The following is a 17,129-nucleotide window of genomic DNA, read 5'->3' on the forward strand; positions in this document are numbered from 1 at the left end:
TAAAAGTGTTTAGTTACGTGGAAATTATTTTTAAAAACTGCCGGTCAAACCGAAAAGATCCACTAGGTCTAAAATTGACCGTAGCAAAACTTGCGTTGCATATTTTAAAACTAAATTATGTTGTAGTTAATATCCGTTTTCCTTTTGTTTGTTTGTTTTTTTTATCCTTAGTCATTTGAAGCTAGTGATATTGGGTTATGTGTACGAATGGTAATGACAGCTTGTACTGTAAGTGACAACGAACGGCGGTTTTGCTGTCTCCCGGCAAATGAGGTTTACACACGTGGTGCCGAGTCACGAGAGAGAGTGAGTGAGTTACAAGAGTATGAGAGAGGGAAAGTGACAAAGACAGAGAGAAAGAGAGGAGAGAACACGAAAACTATGAAAGGATGGGGGCAGAAAGAAAGAGACAACGGGAAAAGATATTTGGGTGACAGAATCGTTAGACTGTCCGACAAAATGCCTCGCAGGATTTTCGATGTGGTCCTTTGTATTTTGAGTTCAAAGCTTGCCGAGGTCGTTGCTCAGCTTTGCCTTTTATTCTATCGATGTTGGCAAAATAAAGAACTGGAAAGTAATTTACGGGAGGGAGGGAGGGAGGGCGGGCGGGAGGGAGGGAGGGAGGGAGGGCGGGCGGGCGGGAGGGAGGGAGGGCGGGCGGGAGGGAGGGAGGGCGGGCGGGAGGGAGGGAGGGAGGTCGGGCGGGAGGGATGGATGGATGGGTGGGTGGGTGGGTAGGTAGATAGACATAGATAGGTAGATAGATAGAGATAGATAGATATAGATAGATAGATATAGATAGATAGATAGATAGATAGATAGAGACAGATAGATATAGATAGATAGATAGATAGATTGATAGACGGATAGATAGATAGATAGAAAGATAGGTAGATAGATAGATAGGTAGACAGAGATAGAGATAGACAGACAGATCAAGAGAGAACTTGTCAGAGAGGTAAACAATTAGAGCCACATAGGCCAGAAGTCTGCAAACAATGCGTCGCGAGAACGTGTAGGATGTGAAATTATGTCAAATACGGTAAATTTTTTGCAGTATTTTAACTGTGAAGTATATTTAAAATCTGACAGACAGCTTCTACGTTACAGTTTAATACCTGGCTGGTGTTGACAAGCTATGTGCTATTTATTTAATTGCCAACAAAAACAAAAAAAAACTGAAGTAATAAATGTGTCACTGAAAAATTTATTTAAAAATAGAGTGTTGTCACTTCTGTGTATCGTATGGAGATCTTTGAAAAAAGACTAACATTCATACAAACATGTGAAGAATTAATATGATACAAAACACGGAGTAGGGAGAAACAGGGGATGATTCGTCTGTTCTCAATAAGTTAAAACTGCTGTTTAGGAAGTGTATACCTAAATACCTATTTCTTTACTACCCACAAGGGGCTAAACACAGAGAGGACAAACAAGGACAGACAAAGGGATTAAGTCGATTATATCGACCCTAGTGCGTAACTGGTACTTAGTTTATCGACCCCAAAAGGATGAAAGGCAAAGTCGACCTTGGCGGAATTTGAACTCAGAACGTAGCAGCAGACGAAATACCTATTTCTTTACTACCCACAAGGGGCTTAACACAGATAGGACAAACCAGGACAGACAAACGGATTAAGTCAATTACATCGATCCCAGTGCGTAACTGGTACTTATTTAATCGACCCCGAAAGGCAAAGTCGACCTCGGCCGAATTTGAACTCAGAACATAACGGCAGACGAAATACCACAAAGCATCGCCCGGCGTGCTAACGTTTCTGCCTATTACCGGTCTCCACCACCAACTGTCAGGGGTTGAGGAGTTGCAGTGGTTATCAACTGGGGTCCACATTGGCCCTTGTTAAAATTTATATGCAATAAATTGGGGATCTTTCCTGTTTGGCTGAATTGCTCATATTTCTTACAAAAAAATTCAAATCGGACCTGTTAACCCCAAAAATTATTTACATCAAAAAGGTGCTTTTTCTTTTGTATGAAAATCCCTATTTTTTTAACGATTTTTTTTACTGCTGTGTCGCCATTTTTCGGTGTATTTCAACCAGAAAAAATGTTCACTTAAAGAGAATAATAAGCTACATAATGCAAAATTTTTACTTTTCAAAAATTCCAATTCTAAAGGGTCGAAACAAACCCGAGCAACCGCAGGGCGATACTGCTAGTAAGTTATATTTACATTAGCAAGTCCACCCCTCTCTCCACTGGCACCAGCTTCAAGTTCCCTAGCCACATGATTCCGAGTTCACATCCCACCGATCCCAACATTGATATTTAACCCTCCATCCTTCAACAAAACAAGGAGTGCTGCCACCAGATATGTATATGGTTTCAGTTCTAAGTTAAGAGTCGTTAAGTACCATATTTGATGACATATGACGCATCCCAAATATTAGAGAGAAAAAAAGTTTTTGAGTGTATTAAAGCATACAATATTATAGGCCCAAGTTCGTACATAGGACCCAGAGTGATTTTTGGAAACTATTTTGAAAGAAAAAATGAGAAAAAAAAGCGTGTCTTATAATCTAGGAGTGGCTGTGTGGTAAGTAGCTTGCTTACCAACCGCACGGTTCCGGGTTCAGTCCCACTGCGTGGCACCTTGGGTAAGTGTCTTCTACTATAGCCTCGGGCCGACCAAAGCCTTGTGAGTGGATTTGGTAGACGGAAACTGAAAGAAGCCCGTCGTATATATGTATATATGCGTGTGTGTGTTTGTGTGTCCGTGTTTGTCCCCTAGCATTGCTTGACAACCGATGCTGATGTGTTTATGTCCCCGTCACTTAGCGGTTCGGCAAAAGAGGCCGATAGAGTAAGTACTAGGCTTACAAAAGAATAAGTCCCGGGGTCGAGTTGCTCAATTAAAGGCGGTGCTCCAGCATGGCCGCAGTCAAATGACTGAAACAAGTAAAAGAGTAAAAGAGAGTAAGAGTATCAAATGCGGTAATTCTTTGAGAGATCAATGCACAAATCACCTGAAATCAAATCATTCGATTTCCATGGAAATATAATTACAACGCTTCCTAACATCGGTACAAGATCATATATTTTGGGACGGGGGGAAAGTATAATCGCCTATTTAACTAACTAGTATTTTTTTATCGTCTCCCGGCTGAATTTGAACTCGTTTCGTAACCTAAACACTTCAAGACATTTTGGTCGACCGTTTTACGAATTCTACAATTTACCGCTGTCATATTATTAATTAAATTATAATACGAATTAAAAGAATGCCTCATGGAAAAATTAAAATCAGAAAAAAAACAAAAAAATTCAATGCCATGTTTCGAGTCTTTAGTTTAGCTTGACCTAGAAAGAAGCCTGGTTGTATGGTTAAGAAGTTCGTTTTGCAACCACGTGGGTTCTGGTTCAGTCCCACAGGGCAGCACCTTTCACAAGTATCACACCCTAACCCTAACCCTAAAACAGATTAAAATGCAATAGATCGATATTAGGGTCATAATTATGGGTGACAATTTCATATGACACTACTAGAAAAAACTGCCGGTATACATAAATATATATATTAGAAGAAATGAGGTAATCAGAAGATCGGATGTTTATATTTACAGATATTTATTTATATATTACATTTTTTACATATATATCACATGATATATATATGTAAAAAATGTAATATATAAATAAATATCTGTAAATATAAACCATCCGATCTTCTGATTACCTCATTTCTTCTAATATATAATACCTATACATCATCTCCAAACCTTCCAATCAATCAATCAATCAATCAATATATATATATATATATATATATATATATATATATACTCTCTCACTTGTTGCCAAAATGAGAGGGTCAATACAATCCATATCTTTTTTTTTTTCTCAACCTAATTTTGGGTTTTAAGTTTTAATTAACCTGAAGAAAACAGGTTTTTTTTCGTGACGTAATCGGTTTATTCATCAATAAAAGAAAAAAAACACGTCTGAAACAGCTGTAGCGAAGCTAGCACAGGTTACATATTATACAACTATATACATTTACATAGATTGGCTAAGAAGAACGAACGTGAATACAGCAGGGAGAAGTGAGTACTAGATACCTATGTATTCTTAGAATATGTCTTATCTCTTGTAGTACTCTTATATTCGAGCAGCTGGAATGGTCTACATCTACCACCAGCACCACCGCCGCCGTTATTCCTCAAAATCGTGGACTGACGATCACGTTAGGAATTATTATAATTATTATTATTAAAATATGTGAATCGATAGGATCTACTGTAACCTTCTAAGGCGGTGCCCCAGCATGGCCACAGTCCAGTGAGGCAAACCAGTAGAAAGATATGTTGTGCGTGTTAATAACGAAATTCCATCCACACAGCATCTGAGGATATCTCCTTGCAAACACAGATACACGTGCATGTGCGCGTGTATGGGTACTACTAGCGAACAGTGGTCCCGGTGCGCGCATCCGCATTTGCTAGCCGTGACTAGTCGATCCTACAACGACTACCTAGCAAAGTAAATCATTTTTGTTAAACAGCGGTGGTGCCCCAGCATGGCCGCGGCCTTCGGGCTAAAACATTTTAAGGGATTTTAAGGAAAGTAAATAAAAACACAAAAACACAAAGTAAGGATCGACTAGTCACGACTAGCTAGCGCGGATGCGCGAGTACGCGAGTGCGCGCACCGGTACCGCTGTTCGCTAGTAGTACCCGTGTATGTATGCACGCATGCACACACTATCCTCTGTGTATACGTATACATGCCTCTGTATTTAGTGAGTGTAGTACGCGAGTGCGCGCACCGGGACCACTGTTCGCTAGTAGTACCCGTGTATGTATGCACGCATGCACACACTATCCTCTGTGTATACGTATACATGCCTCTGTATTTAGTGAGTGTAGTACGCGAGTGCGCGCACCGGGACCACTGTTAGCTAGTAGTACCCGTGTATGTATGCACACACTATCCTCTGTGTATACGTATACACGCCTCTGTATTTAGTATGAGTGTATAGGTCTTGATATACACATAAATGAACAGATTCACACATACAGGTATTATTTATATACACACACGTATTTATACAAGTTGATTAACTAAACATTAACTATATTGCAAGCCATAAACATCCTCAAATCTCAGTTTTCCTCTCAACACACACATATATATATATATATATATATACATATATACACACACAACATGGACACATGAACAGTCAGGTTGTTAACTGACATTCCGACACTCTCTCTCTCTCTCACACATATGCAAACACAAGACTATATAAAATGTAAATGCTAACACATCACTTGTTAATAAAGGTCAAACTTCATATTTTTATGTAACCTCCTGTTTCTCATATTACAAACACACACATACAAACACACAGCTATGCAGATATTTTCACATATAACCACACATATATACACATGGCTTATAACAATTACAGGGTGATTCAAAAATTCTTTGCTTCATATATGTGTGTATGTGTGTAATCCGAATTTATCTAATCGTTCTATCGTTATCTGCCAGCCTCTTCAACCGCCACCATCGCAAACACCAACCCAAGTGTATTATAATTCCATCCATTTCTTCAGAATAGGGAAGCTGCCACGTAGTCGTTACATATGCTAGAAATAGCAGTCATATCTATAAAATTAGCCTACCATCTTTTTTTTTTAAGAAAGGAAATATATGCAGTTATAAACATTTGAAAAGATGGGATGGCCATGGCTAGAATGCCTGCTTATAGTTCTATCTTTCATCAACAATGACCTGGGTCAAACAACAACAGTAACTGGGAGCATGTGTGTGGTTGCTTCACTTGCTAGATATAGCAACCAAATCGCCTTCAGATCATACACCGCCGTTTTAAAAACGGAGACGCATTTGTTACAGAAAACCTAACATAAAATATAGACTGTTTGGTCATGATTGGAACGTCTCTGATCATAGACCTGCTTCATCAGAGTAACTCGGAGCCTCTGCGTGGTCGCTAGACCTGCTAGAAAAAGGCAATCAAATGTCCTTCAAATTATATAGCAACAGTCTTGGAAAAGGGGGTCATATTAATGTAACCCTTAGATATCTATCCGAAAGTTGGGATGGCCACGACTGGATTATCTCTTGAGCAGAGCTGATCTGGGGTGAAATGACAACATCGATGCAATCATTATCATACCGCAATGTCACAATGATCCCATAAGGACACTTTGGTGCTCCAACACGACCCCCCGACTTTATTTCCTCATAACTTTCTGAAAAATGAATATTTTTTTTTAATGAAATTTAGCAGAATTATGGTTTCCGAGATTGCAGATTATAATTATATTGTTAAAATGTTTTTAGAAAACAATATTTTTGACGGAATTTCGGATCGTCCTGAAACCCACATTCGTCCCTCCGCCTTTTGTTATCAATTTCCATAACTCCGGCATTATTATTATTTTTTTTTTTTTGCAAATTTTCATAATTTCCACACTCCAGTATGTATTTGTTGTCAAAATATCATTTAAACAATACGAATTTTGAAGAGATTTATGAAAAAGGAAACAAAATTCGGCAGGTGTTTATAAAAATAATCTGAAACTCATTCACAAAATATTAGAAAAAAAATTCAAATTCTTTCCAAATTTTGTCAACAGAATCATAATTTACATCCTTGAAAACGTATCTTTGAAAAATTCCATTATAAAATACGTATTTTTCTGAAAATATATACTTTTACGAGGAAACAATGTCAGTGATCGGGGTGGGGCATCAAACTATAGTTTTGCCCTATATCTATTATCAACATCACCGTGTGAATCGCTACAAGGTCACACGAACTGCGAGAAATAGCATTGAGATGTCCCCTAAAGCACCTGCACCCACGTACTAATTACACCATCATCATCATTAATTGCTATCAGCATCACATTTACTATCAGCCCCAGGTCTGCCCAATCGGGGGGTGGTCTGGTTCTAAACATCATACCAGCTAAAAACTGTATCCATCATCATCACTATAACCAACATCATCTTAAGCACCGCCGCCACCACCACCACCAAAACAATAACAGTCGCAGCAACAGAGAACCTTCTACGTGGTAGCTCGAACTGCTAGAAATAGCAGCCAAATTTATCGCAAACCACTTCCCAACATTTTTAGGACACAATTTGAATTAATAGTCTTAGATGCGTAATCTGAAAATAAAACGAGATGGTCATGGTTGGAACGCTTCAAGTCAAGACAATAAAACAAGGGACTCGATCAATCTATCGATCAGTTTCTTAAGATATCCATCTTATTGTTTATGAAAGTCAACCTAAATGACATTCGGCTGCATGTGGTATATAATCGTTGCTAGAAATAGCAGCCGGACGTATTCGAAAGCCGCCGATACTAAACTGTTGTAGTGAACAGAATTATATTTACTTATTGATAATTAATAATCCCTGATTAGATAAGAAGAACGAGAAAAATAAAAATAAATAAAAGACTAACTTAATTGATAAGATATAAGGATGAGATCAAATGCAAATAATGATCTATAGATATATAGATATATATATCAAAGGGTTTGAAACTGAGGCATAACTACAGAAGTGTGTCCACCACCAAACACTGTCACATTTTAAAAAATATATATATTATTCGTTCGACAAATTACAAAAGACAAAGAGTGAAAAAGTTCTTAATTCTTTTGGCATTCTTTCGATATAACTCGACAAAATCAAAACATTCCACTTCGGGTATTTCTGTGGAAGCAAATGACAGTTCCAGATTCTGTTTTCTGCTTGGAAATTTTCGGATTTTACATAGACACACGAAACAAATATACAAGGGATTTTTTCTTCAAGTTTAAAATGAGACATTCGTTATATCTATACTCCAAAACCCACGGAAATACTCGAAGTGAAATGGTTTGATTTTTGTCGAGTTATATCGAAAGAATGCCATTCTTTTTTTTTTTTCAATATAATTGTAATTTGCATCATGAAAATAAATGAGGAAGCAAAGCCAAGGTGTGTGAATTATTTGAAACTCCTCATCCACCCCCGCCCTCTGTTGAAAACAAAATTCCCATCAAATTCTGATATAATTGTAATCTGAAAGGTATTTGTAGAAAATTTCTCGGAAAAGAAATATTCATTTCTCAGAAAGTTAGGAGGAAACAAAGTCGATGGGGTGGGGCACAATTGTGTAGTTATGCCCTCAAATCATCCGCAAATCAGTAGATATTCCCACGGTGTAATTTCGCAATTATTAAGAAAGAACACCAGGTCTTCGATTCGGTGCTCCAGTGAGAATCGTCTTGCACTGAGTGTGGCATCATATCTCAGTTTTCATGAACGAAGAACAATGAGAAATAAATGACATGTCATTTCCAAACGGAAATCATAATTTTTTAAGAATAAGTCAGCCTCATTCTTGGGACAAAACGTTTTATAATCCACACATGTCGACTGATTTCATTTTCGATTATAAACATGTAAAAATTCATGCAACACAAAAGCATTCATTCATTTATTTTATAAACCCATTTCCATTAGTGTTAATTAACAGTGTATACATCTCAACAGGTGAGGATTAATTCGCAACTGCGTAGACAATTAGATGAAAAGAATGAAAGCTAATCTAATTATCTCTCAGCATTGTTTAGGACTGACACTTGCAGCATTGCTAGAAATACAGACACATGTACTACTTTGAAGAAGATTCTTATGAAGTACAACAACCACTATTATTGAAAGAGGTTAGCAGTGATGTGTTGGCAAGACACGATTCAAGTGAAGAGGCAAGAACTAGTTGGCCCTCAAACAATGTTTTTCTTCTTCTCTATATATAACACGAGCGCTAAATGAGGGGCTTATCCTTTTTCTATCCCAAATTGGCTCTTATGTCATATCTTCGAAACATATATATATATATACACATGTGCACACATACATACACGTGTTCTAGTTGTGGCTGCACAACTAAACGATAGCAAGTAACTAAAACGAATGTAGACTCGTGGAATTAGGCTCTCACAGAAGCCCTGGAATCAACTAGGGAGTCAAACTGAGTGGTACACGGAACGGAGTAAGGTGCACACCAAACAGCCAGTATATTCCTATACAACATCAAAGATACAAGCCATTGGAAATATATCATTCGCATTTTATGAAGAATTATTTTTCACACGAGATTCTGAACAATTAAGGTCTCCTCTTTCGAGACGAATCAAAGAATTTAGCTTATTCATTTATTTCTAAACAGTTGGATGTATCATTCATGATTATTATTGTTATAAGTTTAGAATCATTGATGGCCAAATTCATTTTGTACCATAAAACCCACACGGCAATCGATTCTCCATTCGTTAACAGGTACTAGTAGGTAACAACGTCCGTCAAATTATTCCCTTCGTAAATACAAACGAAGATCGAAGTTTGATCTTGGGGATATTCATGATGTTTAAGGCACCCTTTCCGCACACCATGTCGTCCCAAGACATTGGCCGCTCGTTCAGAGGTGAAGTAAGAGAGAGAAGCAGTCACCCTCGGGTGCAACGTTACCTCTGAGCTACCAAGTTTTAATTCACGTACGGGGCGCCAAAATTGTCATTGCAATCGGGCACTGACAACCCTTGTTGCGTAATTGCCATTTACCCAGCATATCAGTACAGACTAGACAGGGCAAAACCTCTTCTCGATGACGAGTAACATAACCCTAAGTTGAAGAAACCGGGTGGCAGATTTTCCGCTCTTTATAGATTTAAAAATCACAACAGCCACAACGATCTCTATTGCCAGGAATAAAGAAACCCTTGCCCATTCGACAAGAATTTTTTCCCATCTTTCTGTACCCTTTCCCTTCCCAACGGGGTATGAGACTTCGAGGGGTAGCTATTCTAAAACTTCGCCCAGATCTCAAACCGTTGACGCGGTCAGTAGTAGGCGGTTTCGAATTGCTTAGGGGGAAAAAAAATGCAAACAGTGAGTTCATTTAGATATTTATGAATTTGTAAAATTAAAGATTCATTATTTCTCTCAGCACAGATGCATCCCTCACTAAATTTAATAAATAATTCGATCCTAGTATTAAAAAAAAAAAGTTTCCCCGGCAGTGCTTTATGTGGCTGCTCATAATGCTAGAAATAGCAGCTAAATATCTCTCAAATTACACCCTACCGTCTTAAAAAAAAAAGAAGCAGGGGACAATGTAATCAAAACTGGAAAAATGTAATCAAAAATGGAAATCAAAAGAAGGAAAACAAGAACAGTGACACCTAAGGTACCTTTAATTATAGGGCCTGCTCGATCAGAGCCGGCCTGGTGGGACACAACATCCGAAACTACCATTAGTATTAATATATATTTTTTTTATTCCCAAAAGCTCTCAGGTTTATTTAAACGAAATAGGAAACGAGAGGTGTTGGACCTGTTCATGCTTTGGAAATTATCATCCCGTCTTAAAGGGGATGTGGGTTCGAGTCCCACGGGGTAGCCTTCGACTTTTTTTTTTAATCCAAAAATAGGTTTTTTTCACTCCAACAATTACATGCTATTATTTATAGCCTTATGTGCTTCGAGAAGGATTATTCCATAACTTTTTTTTCGTTAGCATAAGGCCGGCATTTCTACGCGAGGACCAAGGATGTGGAACAGAAGGGGGAGACATAGAGAGAGGAGGGGAAAGTAGAGAGAGAAGGAGAGAGACGGAGAGAGATAGAGATAATGAGAGAGGGGGAGGGCACACACGAATCAATTAAGAGCATTTGTATTCATTGAGTAATTAAGTAAATATTAATTAAGGCTAGACTTTTGAATAGGCGTTGAATTACTTACTTTGAATTCCGACTTTGGCATTCGTGTCAAGAAAACGAATAACAAGAAAATATCTAGAAAGGAAAGCGAAGGATCGGTGCCACTAACCAGCGACACAAGCAGAGTCTGGTAAAGGAAGAACTGCACATGTAATGGAAGACGAGAGAGAGAGAGAGAGAGAGAGACAGATAGAGAGAGATATAGGTAGATAGATAGATACAGAGAGAGAGAAAGTAAGGCAGACAAAGAAAGAAAGAGAGTAATATACAAATAGAGAGAAATGAATATAGAGAGGATAAGAGTACAATGAAAAGAGAAAGAGAATGATTCATAAGTCGAAGGAGAGGGGGGAAAGTAGGAGAAGGAAGAGGTAAGAAGTGAGAGGGACATTAAAGCCAGATAAACTAACCAATTAGAAGCGCTTATTTAATCATGTGACGAGCAAAGCTGCGACTCGTTTAAAAAAAATCTACAATGATGGCAAAAGAGAAAATACACCGCTAAATGCATTATGACAAGACAATGGGGGATGTATGGTGGGTGAATAGGAAATGTCGGTAAGAAATTATATCGAGAAGATCTTGCCAAACATTTTGTTTTCTGTATTTTAATAGTTTAATCATAATTTGAATGTTTTGTTAGCAATCATATCCTTTGTCAGTCACAATTATAGAGCACTTTTCGCCACGAGCAACAACCTGCCACCCCTTCCCGCCATGTGGGCGAATAGCATAATCCCATGCTGTAGTGTGGCCCGGAGCCTGTTTAAAGAGAAACCTTCTCTCTGTCCGCCTCTGGTTCTCTCTCTCTCTCTCTCCATTCATCTACCTTTCCCTCCCTATATCTGGTTCTCTCTCTCTCTATTTATTCACCTTTCACTCCCTCTATCTGGTTGTCTCTCTCTCTATTTATTTCTCCTCTTTCTTTCCAAACCAATTCGCCACTTCTTTCAGTCGGTTCTTGCTAACGCACCATGGCCAAGGTTGTCGCATCGGTAGCTTCGAAATTACTTGTTCGCAACACATCATCTTCTCTACACAATCTAGTTGCACCGGCAACATTAAATGTGCAGCAAAAGCGCAACTGTGAGTATATATTTCTTTTAATAGGAAAGAAAAAACGAAAAAAAAAAACTAATAGAAACCATGAGAATCTCTTACATATCAAAGCCATAGTGTAAGGGAGGAGGGGACAGCGAATGTCCGTAGAGTGACATTTATTCCTTTCTGTTAGAATTAATCCACGTGCCTGAATTAAATCTGTTACCAACTGGGAATTGAAACCGGATCGCAGACCTGATTAGAAAAGATAAACCTTATAATTCCTCCGGCACTACTCGCTATAACCGTGTCCAAGAATCATTACAGAAACCATCCGAATAATTTTTCCGCTTATTTTGCTAAATAATATCTCTTTTAGAAATCCTGGATATCATAATCTCATTTAATTCCTGTTCTGGCAATTTAAATCTTTTATACGTATACCATTGTTCATTAATTAAAATTTACTGTATATATTTTACATATAATTATAAATTAATACCCATTATCGCAATTGCCAAGAAGAAATACCGCTTCTTTTACCATCTAGCATTCTCGTAGCCTTTTATTCTGCAATAATAGTTAAATCTTAGTATATATATATATGTGTGTATATTTATACTCCTTTTGTATTGTGGAACCTCTACAGTTTTATGCCCCTTCCGCCCGGCTTTTTCTCATAACTTTTTGGAAAATAGGTTGTTTTTTTGTTTTTTTTTAAACGAAATTTTACTGAGATATATTTTCAAGAGTATAAATGATTATAGTCACGAAATCTTTTTTTTTTAGTGGCTCTCTATCACGCTGATTTTTGTTAGCACTGATTTCCGTAACTTTATTTGTACGTGTGAAATTCCGTATGTTTGAAGCGTCAACCTTGCGTATTTGTTCAAAATATATGCATTTTAAAGAATTAGGAGGGTCAAAATGACAAAAGGTGTCTCCCCCCTCCCCTAAAAAAATAATCTTAATATATTTGTATTCTACACGATCGAAAACACATCTGAAAAAAAATTTGACATAAAAATGAAATATTTCTGTAAAATACAACAAAACAAAAGTTAGGAGGCACTAAACTGTATATATGCCATATAGAGAATCTTTTACATTCATTTTTATTGTGCGATTGTAATTGTTTTATTAAAATATTAATAAAGTATATGTCTATCAGTCCCTTTCCACTCTGAGTATTGATTTAGTAAGAGGAAATTAGGTGAATATATCTGAAATTACATAATTTCTGACGAAACGAACGTGCTGGTGAAATTCGGAAAATTACCAGAAAACGGCGCCAGTTAAATTTTTTTTCCTTTTTTGTTTTTTTAAACTTTGATTCATTTTCTCTTTTCCTTCGTTTTTCTTTCTTTTTATATACTTTTCCCTTTCGTTCGCAACAACCTTAACGTTCGGTATATACTTTGTCCTTCGCAAACAAACCCTAATTAATGCTAGTGGAGATGGTATTAAAGGTGCTGGGTGCTGTGGAGTGATTTGTGGGGATTTAAGTTTTGTTAAAATTAGTCGGTCAAAATTATTTGGGCCGCGTGCTTCCTCATAGTCTGTTATATTTAAAATAAGGAAAAAAAAAAAAAAGGTTTCGACCTCCTGTTTCATGACATATTTTTTCTGTTCCTCAATATTGTAGACGGAGATAACAAACACCTTTATAGATAGACAGGTAGACAAATATATAAATAAACATTACAGATTTATTCGTAGTGATTGTACATAATAATGCTTCCAGGTTTTCTTAATACATGTACACACGAAACCGGTTTATATATTTCGTTGGACGTAGGAACAAAGAAAGAAACCAAATAGAATTCATATTGTTCCGAAAATCCGCCAAATGTATTTAACATCAAACGAAGATGGGTAGTGATTTTTTTTTTTCTTGAATAAGTGGGTTTCTCACGCCCTCCCCATTAATTAAGGGTATCTCCTCGAGTTATTTTGAGCATCGTTAATTTAGACTCAGCAAATATATTATTTAAATCACAAGCTGATTAGAGCTAGTATTAACAAATTAGTAATTACAGCTGTTAGTAATACTATTTAGTACGTTTTTGTCATATCTACCCGTGTATAAGTCGCACTGTTTTATAGAGAAAATTGATTTATGGATATAAATCGTTCGTTGATTATATATATGTATGTATATTTATATTGTTTGCAGTTGTAATTATATTTTCTTTTTAAATATACATTTATATTCAAAGTTCTTGTGGGCATTCCTTCGATATAGCTCGACAAGGTCGAGACATTTCACTTCGGGGTATCTTCGTGGGTTGTGGGGTATAGATATAATGAAATTATGCCAGCAATATCTCGTTTTAAACTTGAAGGAAAAAAGCCTTGTCTATTTTATTCTTATCTGTTTCATTTGTAAATGTAAAATCCGCGAATTTCCTAACAGAATCGAACTGTCATTTGCTTACACGGAAATACTCAGTGAAGTGTTTTGATTTTTGTCGAGTTATATCGAAAGAATGCCGTTCTTGTGTATAAATAAGTATTTATATAATTCTTATAAGAATTAAGTTCTTATTTATATAATATATATGGAATTATTGTACAGATATAATTCCATTTTTTTTTTTTTTTTGTATATAAATAGAATTTGCAGCTGGTGATAGAAATAAATGTGTGTGTGTGTGTGTGTGTGTGTGCAAAAGGTAAAAAAAAAGTCAGGACCCTTTAACCCCTAATCAATTTCTTATTGAAATAAATTCAAACCTTTTTGCTGATTGTGAATTATTGATGTACTAAAAGTCAGGGTTTAAAAAAAAAGAAATGAAAAAGAAAAGTGTAATCGTATAAGTGCCAAGAATTGTCTGTCCAGCCAGGAACCCTTAATTCGTATTGATTCCATTTCCTTGCATCCAATTTCCGTTTTTTCAATGGTTTCTCTATTGTATTATTTCCTCCTCTCTTTCCTTCTTGCGGTGAATTTCTTTACTCAGAAGTAATAAATATCCCATCACCTCACTCTCGTCTCTTACGCATCCGCACTCTTTCAATTCAATTTTTCTAGACAGGCAATCGAAGAATCCTCGCATGTATCGACCTGATTTATCGGATGTTATAAACCGCTGGTCACAGTGCCCTTCTCTGCATAATTATAGTCAAAATTGGGAAAGCACCCCCCCCCCCATTTTCTCCCAATTTTTTTTTCATTTTTGCTTTAAAAAATCCCCGTTTTCGGATACGGAGGTTCCGGAAAATTGCTAAAAATCGGCATTGTGAATTCCCCACCCCCCCTCCAACTTCTTCAATTTTGACTTAAGACCGTACGATGTAATTTTGGGGTTTTGCCTATTCTTTCTAGTAGGTGAATGACCACGTAGAGGTCCTCTCGTTGGTTCTAGCTTAGTAGTTAGTTAGTAACACGTACACCTTGTATGTGAAACTGTGTAGACGGAAACTGTAGAAGTCTCGACGTATGGGTCGTATCTGTGATTTTAAAATGCATAACCTTGTTACATTACGTCACGCTGATTCCACCTGAAGGTGATTACGTCGAGGGTACACGTGTCCACGTTTTACTGTCACTTTCGGTTTCTCGGAGGGTTTTTAGTCAGAGGAACAATCAACTGAACTCTCGCGGTCAGTGACCGATATCCATATAATGTGGTTTTTTGTGGAAAGTTACATCAATGGAATCTAGCTACTCTGTGCTTCTGAAGGGCATAAAAATACAAATTGAGCAGTTTGTCAAACTCCTTTGCTTGTTGCCTGTTACTAAAGGTTCGGTTCAAGCCCGTCATAGATATACGTTCCTATATAAGTGGTTAAGCTCATCTCGCCTTCCTCATTAGGCGATAACAAGCTGGAGTTAGCCAAAGCAACATCAAAGTGGATGCTTAATTAATAAATATCGTCCAGAAAACTCATTCAGTTAAAAACAACGAAGTATTCGCCAGTGTATTTGATTACCTGTATTCTGCTTTCTCAAAGTATTAATTTCAAAATTCTGACACTAGGCCAACAATTTTAGTGGTGGTTGTGGGTGGTAAGTCGATTGCATCGACCCTGAAGGGCAAAGTCGAACTGGGCGGAATTTGAATTCAGAACGTTAAAAGCCGAACGAAATACTGCTAAATATTTTATCCGATTCGCTGAAAATTCCGCCAGTTCGCCGCCGTAATCATTCTATTTTAGGGACAAGACCAGCAGTTTCAATGGATGGGTGGGTTTGTCGTTTACCTTAACGGCGGCGGAGTTTCGGATCATCGACCTCGGTGCTCGACTGATGCTTATTTAATCGACCGAGAAAGGATAAAAAGCCAAGTCGACCTCGGCGGAACGTAAAGAGCCGGAAGATATGCCATTAAGCAGAACAGCCAGCAGCATGAAATGTCAGTTATTGACTCTGAATTTTCGAGTGTGATCTTTTTTTCACGACTCGCATTGCTTTAATGTCTTTGAAAAAGGCGTGAAAACTCACGAATTCATATCTTTTATCATTGACGAAGCCAAATGAGTTCGATTTTGTTTCGATTTTGCCAGCAGAAATTTGTAATTTCACATTTGAAACCTTTCACTGACAATTTCTTTTTTGACAAATATTGTGAAAAACTTAAGACAGACAAAGAAAGATAGTAGTTAAATATAAATATATTTCTTTATTACCCACAAGGGGCTAAACATAGAGGGGACAGACAAGGGGATTAAATCGACTCCAGTGCGTTACCGGTACTTCATCGACCCCGAAAGGATGAAAGGCAAAGTCGACCTCGGCGGAATTTGAACTCAGAACGTAGCGGCAGACGAAATACCATTTAGCATTTCGCCCGACGTGCTAACGTAATTAAATATAAATAATTAATACTTTTGAATTTGTAAACTTAATTGGTTCCTTATTTTTCTAAGCACGGATACTAATTATGCGCATGTAGCTTCCCTCTCCCCAACCGGTTGATGCGGTCGCTCGACCTGCTAGACATAGATGCCAAATAAAACCTTTGTCACTTTTTTAAAATAAAGGACGTGTAAAGCAGATGGATTTGAACCAGAATACCTTTGATCATAGGTCTATTCAGTTTAAACTTAACTTGACTCAACAATAACCCCTGGCAAGAATATTTTTAACCAGTAGTAGCAAATGCTTTGTAAAATACACATTAGGTTAGTGGACCAAAGCTCTTTCTATTTTCTCCTTTCTCGTGGTTGTGTCGCCTTCAAAATTAAGTAACGGAATATCTCTCTACCATTGCTGCACCGAAAATCGCTGGTTATTCTCAGCGGCAATGCTATCGCGGTCATTATCGCGAGGTGCGACTGAACACACCTTTTTGTTCTATCTGG

General features: G+C 37.4%; 2 protein-coding genes across 2 annotated transcripts in view; one reads left to right on the forward strand and one right to left on the reverse strand.

The window, feature by feature from the left end:
- The window catches only part of LOC115223778 (NAD(P) transhydrogenase, mitochondrial), an 85,080-nt gene extending 74,124 nt beyond the window's left edge, over positions 1-10,956 (reverse strand). Inside the window, exon 1 of the mRNA XM_029794446.2 lies at positions 10,804-10,956. The gene's annotated coding sequence lies outside the window, so the exon portion shown is untranslated. The remainder of the gene's footprint in view (positions 1-10,803) is intronic.
- A 651-nt stretch (positions 10,957-11,607) lies between these two features.
- Positions 11,608-17,129, forward strand: part of LOC115223822 (isocitrate dehydrogenase [NADP], mitochondrial) — a 32,849-nt gene continuing 27,327 nt past the window's right edge. Inside the window, exon 1 of the mRNA XM_029794498.2 lies at positions 11,608-11,867. Within this exon, the coding sequence (XP_029650358.1) occupies positions 11,756-11,867 (112 nt within the window). The 5' untranslated portion in view covers positions 11,608-11,755. The remainder of the gene's footprint in view (positions 11,868-17,129) is intronic.

This window comes from Octopus sinensis, linkage group LG24 (genome assembly GCF_006345805.1).
Source record: "Octopus sinensis linkage group LG24, ASM634580v1, whole genome shotgun sequence".
NCBI classification, from domain to species: domain Eukaryota; kingdom Metazoa; phylum Mollusca; class Cephalopoda; order Octopoda; family Octopodidae; genus Octopus; species Octopus sinensis.